Source organism: Lipophrys pholis (genome assembly GCF_963383615.2).
Source record: "Lipophrys pholis genome assembly, chromosome: 11".
Taxonomy (NCBI): domain Eukaryota; kingdom Metazoa; phylum Chordata; class Actinopteri; order Blenniiformes; family Blenniidae; genus Lipophrys; species Lipophrys pholis.
In genome coordinates this window covers 29,086,264-29,104,841 of record NC_137631.1, presented here as the reverse complement: position 1 = coordinate 29,104,841, position 18,578 = coordinate 29,086,264, and the positions used below count along the sequence as shown (strand labels likewise).

General features: G+C 49.0%; 3 protein-coding genes across 9 annotated transcripts; 1 reads left to right on the top strand and 2 right to left on the bottom strand.

Annotated features, from left to right (window-relative positions):
• Positions 1 to 2,279: 2,279 nt before the first annotated feature.
• Positions 2,280 to 5,695, top strand: kcnj11l (potassium inwardly rectifying channel subfamily J member 11, like). Of its 6 annotated transcripts, none has more exons than XM_080475727.1 (7): positions 2,290 to 2,423; positions 2,851 to 2,954; positions 3,041 to 3,319; positions 3,454 to 3,693; positions 3,784 to 4,053; positions 4,379 to 4,586; positions 4,998 to 5,679. In XM_080475727.1, exons 3-7 carry the CDS (start codon positions 3,161 to 3,163, stop codon positions 5,429 to 5,431), a joined length of 1,311 nt encoding a protein of 436 aa, XP_080331853.1. In that variant the 5' UTR covers positions 2,290 to 2,423; positions 2,851 to 2,954; positions 3,041 to 3,160; the 3' UTR covers positions 5,432 to 5,679. The 6 variants fall into 6 exon arrangements, with proteins under 6 accessions (XP_080331854.1, XP_080331853.1, XP_080331850.1 ...); XM_080475724.1 differs by having other exon boundaries at positions 2,290 to 2,533; XM_080475725.1 differs by having other exon boundaries at positions 2,298 to 2,778; positions 2,873 to 2,954.
• A 378-nt stretch (positions 5,696 to 6,073) lies between these two features.
• LOC308116450 (CD59 glycoprotein-like) lies at positions 6,074 to 8,086 on the bottom strand. Its single transcript, XM_080474648.1, has 3 exons — positions 7,731 to 8,086; positions 6,736 to 6,837; positions 6,074 to 6,389 (listed from the first exon to the last, which is right to left on the bottom strand). The coding sequence occupies exons 1-3, from the start codon at positions 7,783 to 7,785 to the stop codon at positions 6,190 to 6,192; spliced, it is 357 nt and encodes a 118-aa protein (XP_080330774.1). The 5' UTR covers positions 7,786 to 8,086; the 3' UTR covers positions 6,074 to 6,189.
• Positions 8,087 to 11,808: 3,722 nt separating this feature from the next.
• Positions 11,809 to 18,363, bottom strand: prdm11 (PR domain containing 11). Of its 2 annotated transcripts, XM_080475606.1 has the most exons (7): positions 18,152 to 18,361; positions 17,117 to 17,176; positions 16,773 to 17,032; positions 16,617 to 16,684; positions 16,317 to 16,504; positions 15,588 to 16,061; positions 11,809 to 15,511 (listed from the first exon to the last, which is right to left on the bottom strand). In XM_080475606.1, the coding sequence occupies exons 2-7, from the start codon at positions 17,142 to 17,144 to the stop codon at positions 13,350 to 13,352; spliced, it is 3,180 nt and encodes a 1,059-aa protein (XP_080331732.1). In that variant the 5' UTR covers positions 17,145 to 17,176; positions 18,152 to 18,361; the 3' UTR covers positions 11,809 to 13,349. The 2 variants fall into 2 exon arrangements, with proteins under 2 accessions (XP_080331732.1, XP_080331731.1); XM_080475605.1 differs by having other exon boundaries at positions 16,773 to 17,176; positions 18,152 to 18,363.
• Between the last annotated feature and the right edge of the window lie 215 nt (positions 18,364 to 18,578).

Below are 18,578 nucleotides of genomic sequence, written 5' to 3'. Positions count from 1 at the left end.
CGCTGGGCGGGGCGGTTCATACAAACTGAAAAGACCAATTCTACTTCGCTTTTAATTTTTCCATCATATTTGCAGTTTTCACCAGCAGAACTTCGACTTTTAAAAACTGCGATGACTGGACTGCTGTGCTGCAATGCATCATGGGAGTTTGAGTCGACGTGGCTGATATTAGTCTTGTAGTGTTCGTGATTGTGTTTTGTTGTGTTTTTGTTGTTTAGTTCCTCAAGTCCTTCATTTATCTCACACAACAATCATACACAGTAAATATAACATTGAGTACATGTTCCGCACCGAAACTACAGGTTTTATAGAATAAAAGAATAAAAAAACTAAAGAAAATTTTAAATAAAGTAAAGAAAATAGCACACTATACTACAACAATAATAATAATAATAATATTAACAATAATAATAATAATAAAGAAAATTAGGACACACGAAAGATAAAAGATAAATATACGTAGACCAGTGTCAATAGTACAAGTACAAGTACTTAGTGAAGTGACTTTTATATTGTAGTTATAGTTTGAGGGAAATCGTCACTTAAAACAGGATGTTTAAATCATCCTTTATCTTCCATTAAAACAGTCAATCACATTCTTAGACTATTGTGTGTACTTTTGAAAGGTAGGTGGCGCTGTCTATAAACTTCAGAGCAACCTGTCAATTCCTTAATAACCTTTTAATGATTAATTCTGAATTAATTGCTATGATTAGCCATTAGCAACGATTCTGTGTTTTTCGGTTTGCAGAAAATAAATGCATCGTCGATGGAAACAGAATTTATTCTAATGAACTCTGTTGTGATTGGATTATTGTGCTATCTTTATAGATCATGTCTGAGCAACAAAATCACCCGAAATACAGCAATAAAATATGTTTCAATGCAATGTCCCCTCATCATCTAGTTACAGTTAAGACGTGTGTGTGTGTGTGTGTGTGTGTGTGTGTGTGTGTGTGTGTGTGTGTGTGTGTGTGTGTGTGTGTGTGTGTGTGTGTGTGTGTGTGTGTGTGTGTGTGTGCCCCCTGCAGGCAGCTGTGAGTCTCTGCAGGCTGCACCAGCATCCTCAGCATCATCAAGGTCAAAACATTCACATAACGACACAGGAAGTTTCCTTTCACGATGTTGGTTTGATTTTATTTCTCATTAGATTGTTTGTTATGTACTCAATAAATAAAACTTTGAAAGTGAGTCGCTTCGTCCGGTTCAGGGTTGCAGGATGTTGCTCACACTCACACTCACACTCAATCACACTCACACTCAATCACACTCACACTCACACTCATGCTCACAGTCACTCACACTCACACTCACACTCACACTCACACTCACACTCACACTCACACTCAATCACACTCACACTCAATCACACTCACACTCACACTCACACTCAATCACACTCACACTCAATCACACTCACACTCATGCTCACAGTCACTCACACTCACACTCACACTCACACTCACACTCAATCACACTCACACTCACACTCACACTCATGCTCACAGTCACTCACACTCACACTCACACTCAATCACAATCACACTCATGCTCACAGTCACTCACACTCACACTCACACTCACACTCACACTCACACTCAATCACACTCACACTCAATCACACTCACACTCACACTCATGCTCACAGTCACTCACACTCACACTCACACTCACACTCACACTCAATCACAATCACACTCATGCTCACAGTCACTCACACTCACACTCACACTCAATCACAATCACACTCAATCACACTCACACTCACACTCACACTCATGCTCACAGTCACTCACACTCACACTCACACTCAATCACAATCACACTCATGCTCACAGTCACTCACACTCACACTCAATCACAATCACACTCATGCTCACAGTCACTCACACTCACACTCAATCACAATCACACTCATGCTCACAGTCACTCATAATCACACTCACACTCACAGGAAGTTGTTGGTTTCAGGCTTTGGGGTGAAATTAATCTTTACAGTTTAACTTTTCAATGTCCAACCCTGCAATCGAGTTGATGGATGGATGATGGATGAATGGATGGATGGATGGATGGATGGATGGATGGATGGATGGATGGATGGATGGATGGATGGATGAATGATGGATGGACATTGTGATAATGAAAACAATAATTTCACTTCAACTTTTTTTTTGACTTTCTCACAAGTTTTGCCATGAATTAAAACAAACAAACAAACAAAAATAAAACTCGCATCTTTATGTTTGAAATTGGATGAGGAATACCGGTGAGGTTTTATTGTGTAGGAGCGGACCGGAAGTGCGGTAACCTGGGGCAACCGGAGCGGGTGACCCATCGGCCGATCAGCGGATCGATGGAGTCCGTGCAGCCGCTCACGTCCACATAAACCGACCGCTCGGTAACGCTCACCGGAGACCGCACAGGTACCCGCACCGGGAGGAGGGAGCGCGCGCCGTGTGCGTGTCACGCACCGATGCTCCGTTGTTGTCGGGGACTCAGACGCGCGTGCATGTCAAACGGCTGAGATCCGTCGGTGAGGAATAAAAACCGTTTTTATAGAAATAAAATCACGGGTTTGTTGGTTTTTTTCGGTGAGCGTCGTCATCACGTCTTCATTAGATTATAATTCCAATCCTGCTTCAATCCCGCGATATTTCATCTGATCTGTTGGTAAATATGAACTAACACATCCTGCATGTAGATTAGAAGGTCATTCCTGTGGAAAAGACGAGGTTATAGATCATGTGGCTGGATTATTCATCTGGATGTTTTCTCCAGGTGACAAGAATATCAGAAATATATAAATAAGGATTTAATCTGAATGTGGATGTTTGTGTTTTTATGTGCGAGCTGGTTTCTGATTGGCTGACAGAGATGGCGGACACGCAGCGGCTGAAGCGTTAATACATGTGAGACTGTTGAAATCCAGAGTTTGGATTTCCTCCAGTTGTGACGTGAGTTTATGGATCTCAGGCCTTGTGAGCAAGACGAGCCGCACAGAACCAACGAGACGCCGTTAAACCACTCCGTCTGTTTCCAGGGTCAAAGGTCGTTTATCTGCTAACATGAGGACCAAGACAAACCGTCCAATCAGAGGCTTCCTGGTTGTTCTGAGGTGAACGCTGTGTGAGTGTGTGTGTGTGTGTGTGTGCGCAGCATCATGCTGGCCAGGAAGGGCCTGCTGCCGGACGGCTTCCTCCTGACCCGGCTGGCCGAGGACCAGAACCAGCCGAACCGGAGTCGCAGCAGGTGTCAGAGAGCCCGCTTCATCACCAAGACCGGGTCCTGCAACGTGGCCCACAAGAACATCCGGGAGCAGGTAGGGCCGGCATGGCGGCGCCCCCACCTGAAGTCTGAGGGTTCACTTCCTGTTCCTCGCCATGTTTCCTGAACCGCAGCGGCCCGAGCCCTGAGCCCTGAGGAACACCGTTCTGACGGGTTCTGTTGTTGCAGGGCCGCTTCCTGCAGGACGTCTTCACCACCATGGTGGACCTGAAGTGGCAGCACTCCCTGCTTATCTTCACCTCGGCCTTCCTCTGCTCCTGGATGCTCTTCGCCATGATGTGGTGGCTGCTGGCCTTCGCCCACGGAGACCTGGAGACCCGCGACCCCGACGGCGAGCCGGGCCCCGTGCCCTGCGTCACCGCCATCCACTCCTTCACCTCCGCCTTCCTCTTCTCCATCGAGGTGCAGGTGAGTCTGAGGCTCCTGGCGAGCTGCGCCCCCACCCCCACAGAGAAACGACACCATCTGCTGAGTGTGACCTTTGACCTCGGTCTCCAGGTGACCATCGGGTTCGGCGGCCGGATGGTGACGGAGGAGTGTCCGCTGGCCATCACGGTGCTGATCATCCAGAACATCCTGGGCCTGATCATCAACGCCGTGCTGCTGGGCTGCGTCTTCATGAAGACTGCTCAGGCCAACCGGCGGGCCGAGACCCTCATCTTCTCCAAGAACGCCGTCATCGCGCCGCGCAACGGGCGGCCCACCTTCATGTTCCGGGTCGGAGACCTGAGGAAGAGTATGATCATCTCCGCCACCATCCAGCTGCAGGTCAGAACCCGGAACAGGAACCCGAGGCTCTGCAGGAGCACCGGTAGTTAGACTGGGTCTAGTTAGTTAGACAATGGCGGGTTAGTGAAACTGGGCCTAGTTAGCGAGACTGGGCCTAGTTAGTTGGACTGGGACTGTCTCATTTGAAGGAAGCAGCTTAGTGAAGGAGTCAGACCAGGTCGGACATCGAGATGAAACCTGTTACTAGAAATCTTCAGTGGTTCTCTGGTTAGTGAGAAATCTGGTCCGTTGTACAGACTGACCAGGTAGACTGAAGCTGGTCACTCAAACCCCCCCCCCCCCCGGGGTTTGGTTTACCTGCCAGGTGATCCGGAGGATGGTGACGGCGGAGGGCGAGGTGATCCCGGTGTGTCAGTTGGACATCCAGGTGGAGAACCCTCTGAGGAGCAACGGCATCTTCCTGGTGTCTCCTCTGATCATCAGCCACACCATGGAGAGAGGAAGTCCTCTCTACGAGCTCTCCGCACAGTCGCTCGCCTCCGAGGACATCGAGATCATCGTCATCTTGGAAGGTCAGACGCCACGCCCACCGAATTCCTGTTTCCCTCAAGCCCGTTGACCTCCACTCCCCTTTGACCGTCATTTTCTGTGTATCTACTTCCTGTTGACTTTATTGATACCTCGATTAATCTCGTCCTGTTTACCTGTTCTCACTCACTTCCTGTTTCATCTGTTCCCTGATCAACAGTTTCTTTTCCTCCTTCCATCACATTTCGTTGTGTACAAGCTGAATAGTTCTATGAAAACACTTTGACTCCAACACTTGTGAAATACTTTCAAAGAGCTCAGATATATAAAGAAGTGAGGAAAACAAACTCTGAAAGTGACAATCTTGACACTAACAGATGAACATAAGAGGGTCAAAGGTCAGAACCTGCAGGAGCGTTTGGTTTGAGTACCTGGGCGTCTCTGTCTGTGCTCAGGTGTGGTGGAGACGACGGGGATCACCATGCAGGCCCGCACCTCCTACACCCCCGAGGAGATCCTGTGGGGGCAGCGCTTTGTCTCCGTCATCACGGAGGAGGACGGCCGCTACTGCGTGAATTACTCCAAGTTCGGGAACACGGTCCCGGTGCGCATGCCGGGCCTGAGCGCCAAGGAGCTGGACCAGACCCGCGGCGTGCAGGAGGATGGCCCGGACCAGGTCCACATGCAGGGCTGGGGGCTGGTGCGGGCCGGCAGGGGGGGCTTCCGCCGGGGGGGCCGGACCTGCCATGCCTCCGCCCCCCAGCCGTGGTACGCCCAATCAGGGAACACAGAGAAGGAGGCGGAGCTAAAAGGGCAGAAGAAGGCGGTGCAGCTGGAGGTGATTGGACGACAGGTGGAGGAGGACGCTCTCGCAGACATGAGTGACTGACACACACACACACACAAACACACACACACACACACACACACACACACACACACACACACACACACACACACACACACACACACACACAGTGTTTGTTTCTCCTCCACTGTTGACCCTGAAGGCGTCACATGACTTGTGATGTCATCATATCGTATCCTAGACAAGCTACACAAAGTTTGTGTCGTGTTTAGAAAATAATCTTTTTGTTTTATTTAATGTGTGACGTTGATTAAATCTGTTTTTCTACTATTTGTGGTGTCGAGGAAACTTTTGCTTGTTTGATTTAAAGTTTTCACGTCTCAGCGGGAAATCCCGTCAAACCTTTTGAAAGGCGTCTCACCGATATACTGATGGTCTTTTTCTCAGATTTTTAAACAATTGTTTTTCACCTAAATGTGGAAAATATAGATTTTTGGTTGGCAGAGGGTTTCATTATTAAATTCTGCAATTTAATCTAATTTACAGCTCAATTAATGAATTTAGATTTCTTTTAAAAACGTAAGACTTACTCCTCTTACTCGTCGTAAGAAAACACAAACCTCTCCTTGCGTTTCGTGCCCGTTTCCATGACAACGGTCCTCAGAGTCACTGGAAAGAACTTTCTGGAAACGCGGGACACAAACCAGGAGTCTGATGTTCATGTTTGTAGTTTTTATTGTTAAAAAGAGGAAGAAACCAAGGAGACCTGAGAACAGACGGAAAACAGCAGCAGCCACGTTAGTTTGTGTTAAATACAAAAGTGGCGAGCGGGAAGACGTTCAGATCCGACTCCACCAGACGCTCAGCAGTGAGGCGCCCAGGGCCAGCGCCGGCGTCGCCACGGTGACGGCGATGCCCGAGTTGCAGAGGTTGCTGCTGCAGCATCGGTACGTGAAGCCGGAGATGGCCGGGAACATCTGGCTGAGGCGGGAGTTATCGCAGTCCGTGTACCGGATGCACTGACGGATGGTTTTTCCTCCTGAACAACAAACAGTCAAATGTTACAATCAAAACAGGATCCGGCATCGATCCAGACGATTAAAATAAAAGAAAGAAAAAGCAGGAAAATCTGGGACCAAATGGTGGAAAAACCTCGTAAACTGAAGTAAAAAACAAAAAGTAACTCAGAGATTAAAAAATAAATAAAAAGAGCACATCATTATGAACTTAAGTTAGCCTGGAAGCTAAATGAGTTAGCATTGAATCTGTATAGCGACATTAGCTTGGACATCAGTCGGATGTCAGTGTTTTGTGTCTGTGGATTCCGATGGACATTTTCCAGTGAAGCTGAAATGTCTGCTGGAGTGTCGTGGGACTGGACTGACCTCGTTCGCTCAGCGAGATGCACGAGTCCTCGTACGTGCACTCCTGCACGTTCTGGCAGCGCCCCGTGTAGTCGGCGCATTTATAGCAGCGAAGCCCCGAAGCTGGAGGACAAATGGAAACGTGTTCACATCATGAGGCAACGTGCAAAAACAACCTGAACATAATAGACAACAGAGAAATCTACTGCTGCTGCAATACCACTTTGTACCAGCAGGTGGGACCATGAGTCACTCTACCTCTCTTCCACCTTCCAGCAGATTACCGCATTATAAAAAACTGAAACTACGATGAGAGCAACAACTCGATCCGAGAGCAGCGACTCGCTGTTTCCTCCAACACGTTTGAAAACCATTGAATACCAAAACAAACCATTACTTGTTAATATTTTAGAAATCCATGGACATTCCCATCGTCTGTCAACACTTCTGAAACGATTGGTTTTGGAAACTACAGAAGCGTATTTATTGCACTCAGCTGAAAAAAATGTAAATATTTTCCAAATGAATGAGAAGAAAATTAGATGAAAAAAAAGTTTTACTGTTTTTATGAATAAACAAGATTTTGTAATTATGACAAACGGTTTTAAAACAGAAAAATAGTACGTTTGTTTTTCTTCACATGAATGTTAAACGATTCTGTAGGAAACTCTTGTTTCTGAAAACCATCGTCTATGAACACTTTGGTAAACAACATCAATGAATTCTTCTAAAAACTGTTTTCTTTTTATATTTTTATGTAAACTGCTGATTCATCCATCCAGCCATCCATCCAGCCAGCCATCCATCCATCCATCCAGCCAGCCAGCCATCCAGCCAGCCAGCCATCCAGCCAGCCATCCATCCATCCAGCCAGCCATCCATCCATCCATCCAGCCAGCCAGCCATCCAGCCAGCCAGCCATCCAGCCAGCCATCCATCCAGCCATCCATCCAGCCAGCCAGCCATCCATCCAGCCAGCCAGCCAGCCATCCAGCCATAGGGAAGAGTTTACTCACCCAGGTGAAGCAGGGCAGAGCAGACGACCAGGATGACAGCGAGGCGTCGCGCCATGTTGAGTCCCAGTGAAAGAGCAGCAGTGAGGCCGGTGGGAGGAGGATAAGGGGGTCCAGGAGGTCCAGGAAGTTCAAGAGGTTGAGGAGGTTGAGGAGGAGTTTGAGGAGGAGGCTCAGCAGCAGAGCAGTTGCAGCTTGTCCTCTGACGCCGGCAGCAGACGGAGACACTCTGACAGCAACTCTTTGTCTGCAAGACCACAAAGATTCACTGTGTGCTGAACTTCCTCCTCCTGCTCCTCCTCTTCCTCTTCTTGCTCCTCCTGCCGCTGCTCCTCCTGCCACTGCTCCTCACAGACCGTTTTGATCTGCTGTTTGTTTACAGCTCCAGATCTGGGGGAACTCCTCCTCTAGCTCCTCCTCCTCCTCACTCTCTCTGCTGCTTGTTGGGTAATGAAGTAACGTCTTTAGTTCCTCTGGAAAGTCCCTCGTCATGTTCTTCTCAATAATCCTGACGTAGCTGGATGACTGAAGTGTTGCTGTTACACATGAGCTGAGCTGTGGCTCAGATTAATGACTGATTAAGTTACATCAGTCCGAGGGAGGAAGTTGCTCTATAATCTAGATGTTAGAGGAGGAAGTTGCTCTATAATCTAGATGTTAGAGGAGGAAGTTGCTCTATAATCTTGATGTTAGAGGAGGAAGATGCTCTACAATCTGGATGTTAGAGGAGGAAGATGCTCTATAATCTGGACATTAGAGGAGGAAGATGCTCTATAATCTAGATGTTAGAGGAGGAAGATGCTCTATAATCTAGATGTTAGAGGAGGGAGTTGCTCTACAATCTAGATGTTAGAGGAGGACGATGCTCTACAATCTAGATGTTAGAGGAGGAAGATGCTCTATAATCTGGACGTTAGAGGAGGAAGATGCTCTATAATCTGGACGTTAGAGGAGGAAGATTCTCTATAATCTGGACGTTAGAGGAGGAAGATGCTCTATAATCTAGATGTTAGAGGAGGAAGATGCTCTATAATCTGGATGTTAGAGGAGGAAGATGCTCTATAATCTGGATGTTAGAGGAGGAAGATCTGTGTTTGTGGTTTTGGTCCAATTGGATCCAGAAGAGTTTCATTTCTACAAACTCCAGCAGCTTCTGATGAAAGACTAGAGCCTCGTCCTCCTCTGACCCAGTGTGTGTGTGTGTGTGTGTGTGTGTGTGTGTGTGTGTGTGTGTGTGTGTGTGTGTGTGTGTGTGCTGCGTTGGTTTGGTATTTCAGAGTTATGCAGCAGCGACTCTTTAACCTTCAGCTCAGCTCCGTCTGCTTCGCGGTTTGCTGTTTGTTGTTGCATTGTTTTGTTGTATTTGTTTTGTTTTTGTATTGTTTTGTTGTTGTTGTATTGTTTTGGTGTGTTGTTGTTGTATTGTTTTGGTGTGTTGTTGTTGTATTGTTTTGGTGTGTTGTTGTTGTATTGTTTTGGTGTGTTGTCGCATTGTATTGGTGTATTTGTTTTGTTGTTGTATTGTTTTGGTTTGTTGTTGTTGTATTGTTTGTGTCGTGCGGTGAAGCAATGTCTTCTTCACATTCAGCTGAGTCTCCCACTTCGGTTCAGATGAAAACTGCTTGTTTTTGTGTCGTTGTTGCCGTGGTGACGGCTGCTTGACAGATGTTAGGGTTGCTGTTTGGTAGTTTGTTTTCTGATTCAGGTAACTAATGACACATATTTCGACGCTTTCTCTTAGCTTTAAACATCTTCAGGCGTTGGACTCTTAAGTCCACCGTCTCCTGGTTCTCTAACTCCTGGTGTAAAATAAGAGAGATTGTTTCGGGTTTATTGAACAGCCGCAGGCTACAGTCGGAGTGCTGCTACACTGTGAACACAACTCAGTGGAGAACGTTCAGCTGCAGGACCACCAACGCTTCACTCTTCTTTCACTGACAACTCAACAAGTTTGGTGTTTTGGTGTGTGTGTGTGTGTGTGTGTGTGTGTGTGTGTGTGTGTGTGTGTGTGTGTGTGTGTGTGTGTGTGTGTGTGTGTGTGTGTGTGTGTGTGTGTGTGTGTGTGTGTGTGTGTCCTCAGCTCTGAGACAGTTTTGTTTGAGTTCACGACATTTTTCACTCTTTCAGTGGCGACTCGCGATGGACGAGACGTCGTCTGCTTGACTGCTGCTACAGAGGAACGACTGTGCGTCCAGCTGCACCACACACACACACACACACACACACACACACACACACACACACACACACACACACACACACACACACACACAGATGGAGTCACCGCCTCCTTCGGTCCGAGGACCAATCAGCAGGCAGACTCAGAGTCCTGGTCAGACTGTTGGTCCTGCATGTGTCCATCTGAATAGATGAATGCATGAATGCACGAGTGTTGCAGCCTGCAGATGATGTCAGGCTCCGTCTGCAGCTGCTGCTCTACCAGTAGACAAAGATCACTTCATTACCACGGCAACAAAGACGTCACACATCCACCACCACTATCATCATCATCCACCACCATCATCGTCATCATCATCATCCACCACCACCATCATCATCATCCTTCACCACCATCATCATCATCCTTCACCACCATCATCATCCACCATCATCATCCTTCACCACCATCATCATCATCCTTCACCACCATCATCATCATCATCCACCACCATCATCATCATCATCATCCACCACCATCATCATCCACCACCACCACCATCATCATCCACCACCATCATCCACCACCGTCATCATCATCATCCACCAGTCATCATCGCCATCGGCATCATCCACCACCATCATCATCATCCTCCACCATCATCATCATCCACCAATTGTGTGAAACAAACAGCAGATCAAAGTTCAGCTAATTCATGTGTTCATTCAGTGTGAATGAATAAACCTGGAGCTCCAACAGGACTTCATGTCATTACTTTATTTAAAAACTAGTAAATATTTAATGTTTCGCTCTCATGTGCTACTTGACCTCATTATGTTTATGTATTGATTATTTCCTATTTACTGGCAGAAACAAGACTCCACAGGAAGTCACCAGTTAACAAGGGAACCTGTTAATCCATAACACCGGTGCTATTTTTTCCATTATAGTCGATATAAATAGAAACTGTGGAACTGCAGAAGTGCTCTGATATTATGTTATAATAGTACATCTTACCTGTAATGGTTGGTTATGTTGAACACTGTGTAGCAGGTAAAGTGTCCAGCTGTGACTGTGAAGAAGGTTCCTACTAGTGCAAGAAGGTTCCTAACGTTGAAAGAAGGATCCTACCAGTGAAAGGTTCCTACCAGTGCAAGAAGGTTCCTCCCAGTGCAAGAAGGATTCTACCAGTGAAAGGTTCCTCCCAGTGAAAGGTTCCTACCAGTGCAAGAAGGTTCCTACCAGTGAAAGGTTCCTACCAGTGAAAGGTTCCTACCAGTGCAAGAAGGTTCCTACCGGTGAAAGATGGTTCCTACCAGTGAAAGGATCCTACCAGTGAAAGAAGGTTCCTACCGGTGAAAGATGGTTCCTACCAGTGAAAGGATCCTACCAGTGAAAGAAGGTTCCTACCAGGGTCCCACTGTGGCAACATGCCACATGGGGGGTGAGAATTAACGTCAGGCTCCTCCGCTGTCCATTAGAGCAACTCTCAGTCTGTTTCAGCAACTTACTGAGTCTCTTGGAGCAATTAAGAGTTTGTCAGTGCAATTTAACGTCTGTTAGGACAACTTATGTGTTTTGTTATAGCAACTTTAAAGTATGTTAGAACAAGTTCGAGTCAGTTAGAGGAACTTGATTCTCTTCCAGCATCTGAGGAATCTGTTGGCTCGGCTGTTCAATGTTGTTTGGAATTTGGGAGTTGTTGCTTCACCCTTCCTGCCGTCGACTTTGTTCCCGTTGCCTCGTCTGCTTCCCGTCCCTCCTGCTGATCCAACTGGGTCACTGGAAGACTTGGCGGGAAGTCGTTTGTCTCTGTTGCCACGGGAACCGACAACCTCCCTCCAAACGTTCAGGACGGACGTTGGCAGCCGGAGTCCAGAAGCTGTGACCTTCGCTCAGAACCAAAGAGGCAGTTTTCTCTTTCCTCTCGTCTTTATTGGCGCAGGAAGCAGAACAAGGATCATCTGAAAGCAGCTGAAGCATCAGTGGGAAACATGCAGCTTCCAGAACTCAAGCTCTGGCTTCTGACTCAAACATCCAAACAGGAAGAGTCGGAGAGAGAGAAACAAAGCAAACAAACAAACAAAGGACCTGCGGCTGCAGTAAACAAACATGTCAACAACAGCAGCAGCTCAGAGCTCCTCGGCTGCCCGGCACAATCATCGTAGTTCAAGAGGAAAACAGGCTGCACAGCATGTACAGTAAATATATACAGAGTACACAGAGTATACACAGAGTAGAGTATACAAAGTATACACAGACACGGAGTAAAGTGTACAAGGCATACAGAGTATACGCAAAGTATACCCAGCATTCCCAGAGTATACAGAGTATTCACAAAGTATACACAAAGTACATTGTGTATACTGAGTATACACAGTATACTTTTTTATACACAGGGCATACATAAAGTAGAGTATACAAAGTATACAGAGTATGCAGAGTATACCCAGAGTACATAGAGTATACACGGCGTACACAAATGGTACAGTAGAGTACGCAGAGTATACAGAGCACCCAGAGTATACACAATAATAGAGTATACATAGGGTACATACTGTAATCAGATTACTGTAGGCAATCGATGTACACAGTGTACAATGTGTACACAAGGTACAGGATGTAATCAGGATACAGTGTACAGAATGTGTACAAAATTTATAGAGTACAGTATGTACTCAGAGTACACAAAGCAAGCTACTACAGCATGTAATCAGAGTACAGTATGGACACAAATTATATTGAGTATTCAGAGTACAGTATGTAATCAAATTACTGTGGGAGCAGCCGTGCTGCCTCCACACGTCTCTGCGGTTCATACAAACGTCTGGTGTGTCAGGCACTACGAGCAGAGGCTTTTATTTTGACATTGCTTGACTCAGTTCCTGTTGTCTTTTATTCTGACAGCAGCTGCTTTGTGGTGGCGTGTAAAGAGCAAGCCGTGACACACACACACACACACACACACACACACACACACACACACACACACACACACACACACCTGTGTAAATTTTTTCATGTGATTTTTGTCTCTGCAGCTGATTTCTCTTCTTTTTGTTGTTGTCCATCATTTCAATGTTTATTTCTGTTGTTTTTATTCTGTGTCTCGGATGTTTTTGCTTGTCGTGTGACGATGAAACGGTCAGTAAAATGTGCAGGTTTTTTTTAGGTTTTCTGTGATTTTCCTCCACAATTAGTACAAAATGATCATTTAGCAAACGTTCATCTGTTGTCTTGTGTTGTGAGTTAAAGTGTCATTCAGGTCATTGGGTCTCCCCAGTTTTCAATGTTGTTGTCACTATTTGATTGTTTTGTCATTTTGTGTCCTCGTTTGTAAAATGTCATTAAAGTGCTGAACAACGTTTCATCAGGGAGTCACAGGAAACAGAATCTGTTCCCGAGATCGTCTTGAATCCGTTTCGACGGCGTCGTTCCTTTTGGCTGCTGCGGCGCCTCGGTGATCAGATGTCGGGGTAGAACTCGGTGTTGATGTCGACGCTGTGCAGGATGGACTTCTGGTCGGCGCCCGTCATCCGGTTCAGCACCTCGGCCGAGAGCGAGTAGCTGCTGCCGGACTTCTCCTCGAACCAGCTGTCCAGCGCTCGCTTGCCGTCGAAGTTGGCGATGGGCGGCCCGTTGACGGCCACGGTCAGCAGGTCATTCATCTGGTCCAGGGTCAGCCGCGAGCGGTTGCTCTTGCACATCTTCTGCAGGGAGCTGCGGCCCTTGTCGCAGCAGGCGGTGGAGCTGGGCAGCACCCGGACCACCTGAACGACCCGGTTCAGGAGGGGGAAGCGCTGCTTGTACCTGCAGACGTGGCCAGCGACCTCCTTGAAACCGTTCATGCTGTAGTAGTCCGCCTTCAGGTCCTTCCATTCCACCACCAGGCTGCCCCGGGGATCCGGACGCACCTTGGAGCCCTCCTGCCCCACCAAGGGGACGGACTCCAGGTGGTTGAAGATGATCTGGATCTCCTCCTCACCGAACGCCTGCAGCTCGTCAGGGCTCTGCGGCCAGCTGGACAGGTCCAGGACCCTGCAGGCTTTGGCAAAAGGGCGACTGTGAAGGTCCAGCCTCTGGTACAGGATGCCCTGGCTCCTGTTGCAGATCTTCTCTCGGATGGACTGAAACTTGGACTCGGCAACACGAAGGTTCTTCAAAGCGACGCCGTTGAAACTCTCTCTGAAGTTTTCCTCAAACTCCTGCAGGTATTCACCGGGAGAGTCCACTAGCTGTCCAATCTCCTGGATGGCCTCCTCAATCCGGGCCTCCACCTGGGAGACCAGCAGGTACTCCCCCTGGAACGTGAAGGCCAGTCGAGAGAGCACAGCTATGATGTCCAAGAGGAAATAGATGAGTTTCACAGACTGGTAGTCCAAGAGGAACTGGAGGAGGGTGAGGGCAATGGCAGCAGCGTCGGCTCTCTGCGTTTGACTGCTGATCTCCTTCAGGTGAGCAACAACTTCCAGGTAGTCCTTGATGAGAGCGTTCAGCACATTGGGTTCTCCAATGATCCATCGAATGGCTCTGATGTCACCCAGGAACTCCGTCTCCTCCGACAGTGTCGGGGCAGTGCATCGTAGCTCGGACATCATGCAAGGGGAGTAGCGGTAGAAACTCAGGAGCTGCTTCAGGTTGTTCTCCAGGTCTTCCAGGCAGGTGAGCTCCTTCCCACTGATGGCGTCCAGCACCTCCAGATGGGGCCGGTGGATCATGACAGGAAGGCAGAGGATCCAGGGGTAGGACTTCTGGATGGCGACGTAGAGGTTTGCTCTGGAACCCGAGGAGATGTTGGTGCCATCTACGCCGAGGCCCACCACCAGCAGATCCTGAAACCGGAATCCCAGAACACCGAAGGCACGATCCATGGCCTGGAGGTACCCGTCCACGTTGGCCATGCTTAGTCTCTGCAGGGACAGGAACTCCGTGTTGGGGGAGCCCTCGTTGGTTAGGAACTGGACATAGACGGCCACCATGTCAGAGAAAAGGTCGTCGTTTTGGGCGTCCACAATGACGCTCAGGAAGGGCGACAGGCGCATCTTCTCCGCCAGGTCCTCCTTTATCGCCCGGGCGATGTGGTGGACGAGGATCTGACAGTCTCCCTCGTTCATGTACTGGTCCACCACTTTGAGCTCGCACTTCTTCAGCAGCTCGGCCAGAGGACGAAGGTCTGAGAAGGGCCGGCCCTCCAGAGCCAGGTGGTACGCAGCGTTAAACAGCAGCGTCATGTTCCTGCACATTTCCTCCGTCTTCTCCGGGTGCATGCGCAGCTTGTAGAGCTGCAGACACTTCTTGTGGAGGTTGCTCTGGCTGTGCAGCTTGATGGTGTGGATCTTGAACTGCTTGGAGCCGATGATGAAGGCGGAGGTGCGGGATGACTGTACGGTGTACTGGCGGCAGACGTGACACCACATCTCATTCAGGGTCGGCGAGTAGCGAAGGAACCAGAACTTCTTCAGCCACTCCTGCTTGAAGCGGCGAATCCGTCGACCCCCTGCAGACGAAAGCTTCAACGGGTCCTCCGGGGAAATGACGAGCTCGGCTGAAATCGACTCGTCAGCAGAATCCATATCCTGATCGTCCTCATCGAGGACCACCTGAGAAGGCGTCATGGCCTCCATCCCTGCCAAGGCAAACCAGGATCACTCATCTTCAGAAGTAGAGCAGCAGTCTCACCGTCACCAGAGTGGAGTACTCACCGTGGAGCTCCTCAACGGGTCCTTGATCAGGGTGCGGAGCGACCTGATCCTGGTGACCCTGTTCCGACGTCAGTGGGCCGACGGTGTCGCCCCGCCCCCCTCGGAGACGGCAGAGCTCCTCCTCCAGCTCCGCGACCCTCCTCTTCAGCTTCACACAGTTGGGGCAGAAGGAGGTGGAGGGCTCCAGGCTGCTCTGCTCCTCCTCGTCGTTCTCCTCCACCTTCAGATGGGGAACGCTCTGGGATGACACGCACTCGGAGTCATGAGCTGGTGTTTTCACCTCCCGACCGGGACGAGGTTTTCCGGAATTGTCCAGAGACGCCTCGAGGACGTCTTTGAAGATGAGGTCGATCTTCTTCCTCTTGGTGGGAGGTTGACCGTCCAGCTCTTCGCTGTTTGGTTTGCCGAGTTTGGTTTGCGGCGGACACTTGAAGTCCTTCTGAAGGTCGGGCAACACAGGCGGCTTCCCAGGGTCTGAAATCAGAAGTTCAGAACTTTCTGTTTATTTTAAAGTGCAAAGAAGAAAAACGAGGAACTGTTGTCCCATGATGAGACACCAGACTCTGTCCTAACTGAACAGATCCACATGGAAGGTTTATCACCTTCCAAAACATCTCTGTTTCAAACAATTCCAATTTATGATCGGGTCACCGAGATCGTGACAATTTACCAACTCTCACAAAGACTTCAACCATTGATCACCTGACCTGTGACCTTTGACCTCCTCACCTGAGTGCAGGTTGCGGTTGATGCTCTCCTGAGAGACGCAGTGGAGCTGTCGGATGTACTCGTCGCTGTACCAAACCCTCAGCTTCTCTCCGGCCTCCAGCCGGCGGCAGACCCTGAAGTAGATCTTCTCCCCGTGCTGGAACGCCGTCAGGTTCCTGTCACTGTCCTCCGATGACGTCCGGACGTACCTGCAGGACGGCGACGGCAATGCCGGCACCAGACGTGTCATAGCACCATGAGGCCGAGTCGGCAGTTTTAAGGTAAAATGTGAGTTCGTAGCTTCTTCAGAACAAACGCTACCTCATCCAGTTAGCTTTGGTCTCGTTGCTGCCGTCAATGGAACGATATGCGTTGTTCAAACCGACAACCTTCAACAAAAGACCGGTTGTGTTTGTTCAGTGAGACGGCAGTTTGAGTTGAACTGCTGGGCGGCGGGTAAAACCGGCTAAAACTCACGATCCAGGACAGGAATCCTGAAGACTGGTCTTTGGCCACCAGCTCGCCCTCGTACGGGCCGAACAGCGCCCCCTTTGGGAAGGTGGAGTCTGCGCAGCGAACATCCACCTCGTCTCCCTCTGTGAAAAACTCCAGACCTGCCGGGATTGTGAGCGCCGCCCTGTTGGCCGACCCAGGGGCTGCGGGAGTGTCTGGGACGAACAGCGGGGGGCCGTGGGACGGACACTCCTCCTGGAAAAAGTCCTGACACTCCTCACAGACTGCAACACACACACACACACACACACACATTATGCTGCACTGTGTAAGGCTGTGTGATGAGCAGAGGGGTCGGAGGGTCTTACACCAGAGGTCCGCGGTGTGCTCGCTCATGGTGGAACCATGTTGGTCAACGTCGATGTTGCCTGAGGAGATCAAACAGATCAGAGAGATGAACATCACCTCACATTGTTTTATTTATATAATTTAACACGACCTGTGTCACATGTAGCAACATCCTGGACTATTTTCTTCTTCTTCTTTTGGGTTTAACGGCAGTTTGGATCCATAAAGTGGCACTACCGCCATCTGCTGGTTCTATCTATCTATACTGTTTCCCACCGCTCTCGATGTCCCTGATGACTGTTTCCCCTTCTTATTCTTCTTCACCTCACATTGAAGTTGCACTACTGCCATCTGCTGGTTCCAGCTAGTCCATACCATTCCAACCGCAAAAAGAAGAAGCAGCACTGATGTCGTCTATAAAAACATACGTGGAATAACTGGATTGTTAAATATATGCTGACTAATCGCACAAATTGTAACAAGTAACTCAGAGAGCAACGGAATTGCAGCTAATGTCCAAATTATAGAGCATCTTCCTCCTCTAAAATCCAGATTATAGAGCATCTTCCTCTAACATCCAAATTATAGAGCATCTTCCTCTAACATCCAAATTATATAGCATTTTCCTCCAAACATCCAGATTACAGAGCATCTTCCTCCTAGCATCCAGGTTATAGAGCATCTTCCCCCTCTAACATCCACATTATATAGCATTTTCCTCCTCTAATCCAGATTATAGAGCATCTTCCTCCACTAATATCCAACAATACTATATTACAGTAACTAGTTACTTTGTGTCTGCAGTATCTAGTAAAGTAATTCTATTATGCTACCACAAAATACTCTATTCACGTATGTACGTGTACACTCTCTCACTCTCACACACACACACACACACACACACACACACACACACACACACACACACACACACACACACACACACACACACACACACAGTAACTTGTTTGCTCCCCGGTCCTCGGGCGACCTCTCCCCCGCATTCGGGAGCCATTTTTCCCGGCTGGCCACCGTGGCCACCGCCGCACACCCACCTTGCACCTTGAGCGTGGACGTAGCGGGGACTCGGAGCGTCTCTTCCGGGCGCGGCTCCGCTGGCCGGCCGCCTCCCCGTCTCCCCCGGCCGCCGCAGAACACCGGCGACCCCCGGCCGCCGTGGCTCCGCAAAGTTTGCGCAGATTTTCTCGCAGCCACTCAGTCGCCTCCGCGAGCTGTGACCACCATGTTTTATCACAGGAAATGACATGGAAAACGGAAGAAAGCTGCTGCGCACAAATTAAAGTTAACCGACAGGAGTGCAGTGAGCAGGCCGGTCAGAGCGGCTCTGGGGGCGGCAGAGTGGCGGTCAGCAGGCCGGTCAGAGCGGCTCTGGGGGCGGCGGAGCGGCGGTCAGCAGGGCGGTCAGAGCGGCTCTGGGGGCGGCGGAGCGGCGGTCAGAGCGGCCGGAGCGGAGGAACCCAA